This window comes from Hoplias malabaricus, chromosome 13, assembly GCF_029633855.1.
Source record: "Hoplias malabaricus isolate fHopMal1 chromosome 13, fHopMal1.hap1, whole genome shotgun sequence".
NCBI classification, from domain to species: Eukaryota; Metazoa; Chordata; class Actinopteri; order Characiformes; family Erythrinidae; genus Hoplias; species Hoplias malabaricus.
The window spans coordinates 25,030,632-25,039,526 of record NC_089812.1 but is presented as its reverse complement, the minus strand read 5'-3'; the positions used below and the strand labels follow the sequence as shown (position 1 = coordinate 25,039,526).

General features: G+C 44.5%; 1 protein-coding gene across 1 annotated transcript; it reads right to left on the bottom strand.

Annotated features, from left to right (window-relative positions):
* Nucleotides 1-2,298: 2,298 nt before the first annotated feature.
* On the bottom strand, nt 2,299-4,617 carry LOC136664471 (uncharacterized). The gene is made up of 6 exons (XM_066641651.1): nt 4,535-4,617; nt 4,374-4,439; nt 4,257-4,292; nt 3,907-4,122; nt 3,524-3,777; nt 2,299-2,313 (listed from the first exon to the last, which is right to left on the bottom strand). Exons 1-6 carry the CDS (start codon nt 4,551-4,553, stop codon nt 2,299-2,301), a joined length of 606 nt encoding a protein of 201 aa, XP_066497748.1. The 5' UTR covers nt 4,554-4,617.
* Between the last annotated feature and the right edge of the window lie 4,278 nt (nt 4,618-8,895).

Genomic DNA, 8,895 nt, shown 5'->3' with positions numbered 1-8,895 from the left:
AGACCATAGTAATCCTCAAGAGGTTGAAAGTCTTTGAAAAATATTTGGGGGTGCCCTACCGGGTATTTCTTCCGGGCCTGGCAGAATGGGTACAAGCTTGTGAAGTCCAAATATCTAATCTTCTCACCCTCCTTTGCTTTGTAATACAAATTATACGCATTTGTTCGACCACCAAAAAGTGCGTCTCTTGGTTTGAGCCTTTCAGGAGCTGTGTAATTAGAAATGAACGTGGCAACATCCAAATCATCCCTCTTAGCAGATGCCCACATCACTTCAACTTCTAGACCATATGCACGAACAAGCGTCTCCACCTTGGTATCAAACCGCATTCGCAAATCTCCATACAAGACCTTTGACATAGGATGGCACTGGTTCGGGTTGTAACGACATTCATGACCATGATGCATGCAACCATTAAATTCTAAAGCTTTTCGCACACCATCTTTTTCATAATAACCATCCACATAATATGCGCCAAACTTCATTTCCCCGTGAGTTAAAGCGTGGTGCACATCAACATCTCTTACATGCTTAACATACTCAAGCCATTCAATAGAGACGTTAGAGAATGTCTTGTGCTGGTTAATGTATGCGTTGTTGTGTGTCAGCGCCAGCGTGTCTTTTGGTAGAAAATGTGTTTTGTATACTGCCATACAACATGATGCTAATGTCGTATAATTAAACGGGTCTAGCTTTGTGCACTGAATGAATTCTTCGCGATACTTGATACATGCTTCGCGCAGTAAAACAACGTCGTTCCTGCCGTAAACATACAACTCCTTTTGGAAGTCAAAAACACCGTTTGAGACTGTGTCGTACCATTCGTCAAACTCTTTTTTGCCTTTGTCGTTCATAGTGTCATAACCATAAAAACCCTTTTCAGGGTATGGCCCCACATAGTTCTCATTTTGTTTTAAATTGAATTTGTGTGGGAAATGTCCTTTCTCGGAGCATGTTAGATTTAAGGCTGATGTTGTTTTAGCCAAACGCATTGGAATGAATGAATATGAGTCTATGTAACGTTGTTTGTATGTTTCATCATACATGGAGATCAGTCTACACCCCATCATGGTGATTTTGACAGCGACACCCACACTAGAAAAATATTCCAATAATAGAAAATTGTCAAAACCGGCCGCATTGTGTGCTAACCATGTGTACCCTTGATATTTGAGCTGTCTAAACTTTCTCATAAGCCTTTCTATGCAGTCAGACCCTTCTGCAGTGAATTCTGTACCATCATATGTAATAGCGCAGACAAAATTAGCTTCATGCTTTCCATTTTCAAAGCGTGTCTCAAAGTCGAAAAAGATGTAGGAATTACTGGGTTCTTTAATTTTGATCGGCTGTATGTAACATTCATGTGTGGTGTCCGATATTAAATCTTCACCACAATGAACACAACGACCCGACACACACTTGTGGGGTTTTGGTTTTATTAAACTTACGTGATAACGATGGCCACATTTTTTGCAATACTTAGTTAGATTGCATGAGGATGCTATCACCCCTGTAATAGACTGTTGTTTTTGTTTCTTATGCTGCTCATAGCAATAGACAGACTTGCAGTAATGCGAACAGTCATCACAATATTTCACACGCCTGGGGTGTTTGTGACACATCGCATCTTGACACACATCGCAACTATATTTACAGCTATGATCTCTGGCGTTAGTGTAGCCCGTATAACAAAACGTGCAAACATGCGGCACCCCCATGAACGCTTTCAAATTTTTTACCAAATAATAATGACCGTCATGGAGGTACAGAAACGCAGTCTTGGTATGTGGTTTGTCTTTGGTTTGGTACTTTTCTAATTTACCCGAACGACTCTTGTGGAACACAACTATTTTAATACCATACTTATATTCAAAACGACCAATATCATTAAAACCTACTCTATGGTCACGTGTGTAGCCAATGTTTATCTGTATCTGTTCGGCTATAGGTTCTAATGTGTTATGTGGTACATGCGGATTCAGAAAAAGAGCAATGCAGATTGCAAAACACAGATTGTTTGAGATGTTTGTTGGGCAGAAAAGATTCAGTCTGTTCCTTTTGATCACCTGATCGTGTGCTAGGTCACGCACCTTACGACGAACACCACCATTTTTACCCACGACTATCGAGACAGTCAGAGCCAAACTCTCATCCGTTTTAATACTGTTATTGCTCTGCATAACCCTTTCAATAGCGTCTGAAAATCTGTCCACACTGTAACCGTCCCTTGAAGACAACACCGTGTTTACATCAGATGTTAAACTACTACCTCTTAGGGTGATGTCGATAACACCGCCATCACCAGCCAAGACCCTGGAGAATGACACAATTTCTGACAACACATCGTGTATATAGGACGTGTTTGAAGCTATGTCTGTGGATGGCGCGTCATGTAAATTCAGCATCCGGTGAAGCACAACGCTGTTAAACCGATTCCTAGACACTATGGTATAATCGTCTACAACACCACCATTTCTCACCAATTCTGCTATATGACCGTCAGATAAACCAAAGTTAGGAGCTGTTGGGTCAAATGCTGAATGTCCAGGTGTTGTCACACCGCTACCTGTTTGTTCATTGTTTATGTGTTGTGTATTATTTTGAATATCATTTTCTAGGTCTGCTATAGCCATGTCACATTCTTCGATAAGACAGTGTAGTTTTTCACTTGGAGACAACCGCCCCCAAGCATCATATGTTGTGTCATCACATGCAAAATCTGTTGATTGTTCGCCACTACTATCATATCTACAACGCTTAACCGGTTGTGTATGTGATGCTTGTCTTGTGTTTGTTAACCATTCGTCCAGTGTAATTTGTAATAAGCCATGTGCGTTACTGTTATCGCTGTCTTGTATGTCTACGTCTTGCTGGTTGCTAAGCGATTCAATACCCATATCATATTCGTCCATAAGACAAAGCATTTTTTCACTCGGAGACAACTGTTTCCACGCTTCATATATTGGGTCATCACGCGCAAAATCTGTAGTTGCCATGACTGTTTAGACCTATTTGGTTTTCGATACACAAATTGTTGGTTTTTAAATGTCAATGGTTTAAAATAATGCTATTACTTTTGAATGTACGTTAATGATTTGATTTATTTAACACATACTTGAAAAAAAAAAAAAACCACAGTATATTATTAACACAATAATAATAATAATAACAATTATAATATTAACTATTATCATCTACAAGACGGTCCTGCAACAGGGATCCGTGTTGATTTTTTTAACTGCAAAAGTCTGTTTAATTTATACAACAATTCTAACGCTGTTTCACTGTGCGCAACCTGTTTCTTACACAAACCATGAATATCCTTAACTAAATTGGCATTAGCTGTTTGTTCTTTACACAAGGCTTCAATACGTTCAAACTGTTTCTGAATAATATTGTCACGCCTGCGGTTTAAAGCAGCCTGCCTATGCTGTTCAATAGAGATTTTAGCGATCTCCTGTGACATCTGTCTCATCAACGTTATAAGCTCAACAGGGTTGTTAGCACAATTACAACCCCCCACCTGGTTTTGTTGTTGTTGTTGTTGTTGTTGTTGTTCGTGATCTTGATTGGATTTTATTTCATCCGTAACAGAGTCCCCAGGTTCGATCAGAGCATCATTTAACACATCATTCGGCACAACAGCAGCACCGTTGTCCTCCTTTACTGTAAAGCTGTTATCATTCCATGTTTTAAATAACTCATCAGACCATCCAGCGGCGCACAGACCAGGATCAACACAGTCCTCATACACCGACAGATCGAAAATGTCCAAATCTATGAACAGATCAAATAATGAAACACTCGTTAACACACAAACCTCATGTTATAAATAATACAAATAATATTTAATTGTGTTTTTATTACCGTTTGTTTTGTGGATATCGTCCAATCTAAGACATTTACCACTACTTGAGCGCGATGTTTGAGCACCACCAGATCCAAAACTACCACGTTTTCCTTGTGGAACAGGCACCCTGATGTCCCTTGGGACGCTTTGATTGGATCGGGTAGGACTGCTTGTTAAACACGGCGTAAATGTTTGCGGCGCTTGGTCGTTGTTGGCGTACGTAGCATCCAATGGTTCAACAACGGCAGAGGTGCCGGGAACAACTTCAAACCCTGGCGGTGTTAAGAGATTTGTTTCTTCAACCAAACGTGTCAACCCTACTACAGAGAACATATAAATTACACACTATTGCGACACACAATCAAAATATAACACCATGAGTTATAAGATGTATCAGACAACCTACCAAGAGGATTTAAATACCCCGTAGCATCCACAGTTTCTGAAGAAATGAAAAAATAATCTCATGAATAACAACTAAAATCAAAAAAGACACATAAAATAATAAAGAGCAGAGTCATACCTTCACAAAGTTGTGATAAACCTTCAATGCTCCTAATGGCACGGATGGTTTCTAACTCAGATGTACCTAGACAAGATAAACCCTGTTAAGTGGGTAAGAAAATATTATATCACCGAAATTCTGACAAAAAATTAGGTAGAAATCTGTAGTTTAACACTTACCGAAAATGTAGGACTCCATTGCGACTTCCAAATAGTGTCGGTATAGGCTTTCTCACAAACACAGGATTCAAGCTAACTATATATACATGGGGGCTGTGGGTGTGTCAGGGGTGTGGTGTGGGTGTGAGGGGGAACCCATATAAGGGCATCCTGTACTGACCTATCAGTCATAAGCCCGAGAATCAAACTGGTTAATTTTAACACCCCTAAAATATTCGCGAGGGCTGCTACCAAATGCTTTACCACGCCGTTTCTTCCTTGGCGCAAAAGCAACGTTGGTTTCAGAACTAATAGTTGGTGTAACTGTAGATTCTCTTAAAAGAGACTGATTTACACACACTGTAGACATTTTAAAAAGCGTTTAGCCATAGAAATCCACCAGGGTCATTTTAAATACATATGCAAGCACAACCCACCCCCCAACATGTTGGGGGGGTGTTAGGGTGTCAGGGGATGGGGTGTAGGTGTGAGGGGAAGCCCATATAAGGACATCCTGTACTGACCTGTCACCTGGGTCATAAATCAGGGGTCATAAATCAAGGGGTCATAAATCATTCACAGAGGTGTTTGACAGAAGGTGTAGGATATATACTACTTGGGTGCAATGTTGTTCTACACGGGGATGGAGTGAGATTGAAGGGGTATAAATGCAACTGTGGAGAGGTAATTGGGGTGTGGTTTAGCTCCCAAAACTACGTGACGTGGTGACTTCACTTTACTAGCATAGACCACGCTCAGAGAAGCATCGGAAAGTGGGGCAAACTCAGAATATTTGGGCTGGAGTTCGAGGTGGCTTGGAGGCGTGCGCGTAAAGCCATGCCCCCAAAATTAGACGGCTGCCGGTCGTTCGTGGGCTGCAAGCAGATAGTGGGCATGGGTACGGATGTATCTGTGGTAGGCTTGTGAAGACCAGCCGCCAAGGACTTGGACGGTCTGGTCAGGAATTCCTTGATAGGAGGCTGAGGAAGCCGCACCGATCCTAAAGGAGTGAGCAGAGAAGTAAGCGGGATTGAAACCACTGAGAGAAATGATATGAAGGAGATGGAGATGGAACCAATGGCGATTGGCGACAGATCCAAGTTCAGTTGTGAAAAGTGTTTCGTGTCAAGATGAGGCTTGCATGTGATTGGTCTGAGGATGGACGGGTTCTGCCAAACTGGTCGGTTTTGCTGTGTTTTATAGTGAAGATCAATGTATTGGCTTAAAAGATTTTAAGATCTGTGAGACTGGGGTGGCGTGAAGGATTGTAGGATGAAGAAGATGCCATGAATTCGGAGCAGCGGAGGAAGCCAAAGAAGGCTAGGAGGAACATGGCTTCGAGTAATGAAGAGATAGTGGGGAAATATTGTTCTGAGCGTAGCGTGGAGAGGCAACATGCTAAAATGTATGAAGTAAGAGGCTGGCGTTGAGGGTGAAAACTGGGTTCGTTCCTTTTAATGCCTTGGAGAAGCATGGTGATCTGATGGTGGTGGGAATAAGGATGTGGAGAACCATGGATGAGTTTGTGGAAAAAAAATGATGGCTGCTAGGTAGACTTTGATGGTTGATGATCAGATAGAGAAGTGTATGCTGGCAAAAGTGATGAATGAGGTTATGGTTTTGAAGTCAAAGCATGGTAACGGGATGTTATGAAGTTGGTGGAAACGTCTGAAGGTTAGACAGCCGGTCCAATATGTAGAGAGGGTGTTGGGTGCTACGGCCTGGCGGATGAGGTCTTGATTGAAAGATGGCAGAGCTGGGATGAAGTGGGAAGATGATTTCTGAAAATGGAGGCGTCTGTGTGGGATGAAGGTTCGATTGGGGTGCCAGTGCTCTGAATCTCTGAAATTGAAAATGAGAGAGTGAGTCAGCTATTGGATTGGAATGGCCAGGGATGTGAGTGGCCTTTAAAATGAATTTGTGCATGACTGAATGCCAAATGAGACGGCAGAGAAGGAACATGAGTGGCAGTGACTTTGAATGCCCTTTGTTAATTATGTTTATGACTGATGCGTTATCTGAATGAATGGCCCATTTGTGCCCCCAAAGAATGGCAGCGGTCACGATGGGGTACAACTCGTGCAATGCAATTGAGTTACCGGCGTCAAATGGGAAAGAGGAGAGTTCTGAGGGCCACTAAGATGTGAACCATTGACCATCGTAGTACCTGCCGAAACCAATCTTCAGGATTGGAAAGAGCATCGACATTCAAGAATAAAATGCCTTTCCAGTGGCAGAGGAGGAGGAGCCAGAAGTTCAGCTCGGATTTACAAGCTCGGAGAGGAGACAGAAGAGGCGAGATTAAGGAGGTGTGAAACGAATGCTTATTCTTTTTGCAACTAGCTTGAGTAAGAAAGTCAGAGAGGAACTGGATGATGCATTGTTTTTCATGTGGGAGGGATGCTTGGAATAGGACGGAATCCAGGACGATGCCAAAGAACTCGAGTGAAGTAGTGGGACAGAGGGTTTTCTCTGCTGAGAGGAGAACACCTAGGCGGCGAAAGGTAGAGTCGAGTTGGGTAATGCAGCATGCTGGTGGGGAGGAAGGGATGCCGAGCAACAGGAAGTGGTCGAGGAGGTGGATAATGTAGGGTAGGTGATAGACGTTCAGCAATATCCAAGATAGGGCCTCAGCAAAGGAGTCCAAAATCTTGGGGCTGCTCTTACAACCTGTAAGTTTCAGCCGGACTGCAAAATAATATGAGCCTCGCCAATGCACGCTGAAAAGGTGCCAGAAATCGGGATGAAGTGGGAGGATTTTAAAGGTGGAGACAATGTCTGCTTTGGCCAACCAGGCGCCGTGTCCGATGATCTTGATGAGTGAAATAGCGTCCTCAACTTGAGTATAGGAGAGGGAAAAATCTGCGCTGAGGATGAGACTGTTGATGGATGGCAGGGAGGAGCGGTGGGGAGCCAAGAGGCCTATGATGAGGCATTTCTTGCGTGAATACTTTCTGGTGGCAATGCCGATAGGGTTGCTGCGGAAGGAAGAGAAGGGAGGCGTGGAGAAGGGGCCAATCATGAAACCATCTGAGACCTCCTTGTCTAGAAGTGAGGAAACGACATCGGGGTTCGGCTTTGCCTGATAGCAGATTGCGAGCGGAGAAGGAGGAGTTGGGGAGGACTACAAGACCAGGAGAAAAACCAAAGAGAAGGCCATTGAGAAGAAAAAAGGCAAAAATGGGATGAGTTGCCACACACGTCGCATAGAAGGGCGATGCAACCGGCAAAGACACGGCAGTAGCAAGCAATGTTCCATTGCTGCAGGCGGTCAGCGGCCTTGGTAGAGAATTGCTGATGATATTCATAAAAGGCGGAACCCCCAAAGCGGACGGCGAGATCAAGGATGATGGACAGATTGATGGATGGATTGGAAAGGCAGAGCAGAGAATGTCGCGATAAATGGAGAAAGCTGAAACCGTTAGGAACTTTGATGGTTGCAGTTCGGCAGCCTTGAGTGTAAAGGAAAGACCCCTATGTCGATGGTGCGAGGGGCCACAGGGGCTGAAGAAGGGCGCAGTAAGGCTGAAAGGTCGATGTCCGCACTCTGAGACTGAGGGGCACGAACGGTGGATTGAACAGCCAAGCGTTGGGAAGAGGTAGAGCCAAGGAAGCTGAGGCCAAGGAGAAGGACGTGTACTGAGGCTGATGCACGGGTGGCTGGGAGGGCTCCGGAGGGCTAAGGCAGCCTCTGCGGTGAGAAGGCGGAACCAGCGTGTCGTGATCAAGAGTGGTGGGCTGGGCTGCAGTGGGCCTGGGGCCAGTGGAGAAATCCTGGAGCAGCAAAAATAGTGTTTTCTTGTTGGCTGAGCAGGCAAACGAGATGCCTCGATCCCGTAAGGCCTTCTGGATCTGTCCAATCTGGCCACTGTCCAATCTGCGGCAGCGTGAGCAGTGGGAGGAGAAACGCGGGGCCTGCCGTGAGCAACGGAACTGGTGGGAGGAGTAGTCCAGCAACTGAAGCGAAGAGAGCGGCGAGAAGGAGGAGGAGAGGCTGGGGTGGAGTGGCGGGAATGTCTAGAGCCAGAGTGCGGAGCTCCGAGGCAGCTGGATCGGGAGCTTGAGGCGGTCGAATCAGCAGTGACCACCGAGCAAAGCTTAGGGGTAGGTTGCAAACCAGTAGATGAGGGACCGGGGGTTGCGGAAAATAATTTGTCATTGAAAACGGGTGGGTGAGAGACAAAACACAATGTGATGTTGTTTGACATGGGGATGGAGTGAGAGTGAAGGGGTATAAATGCAGCTGTGGAGAATTGGTGTGTAATAAACCCCATTTGGAATCTGCCATTCCCTTCCCTCAGGTAAGATCATAACCCAGCCTTGCCTACTCTTTGTGTGAAGGCCTGTTAGTGAGGGGAAAAGGTTTCCATCATTTTAAGGTT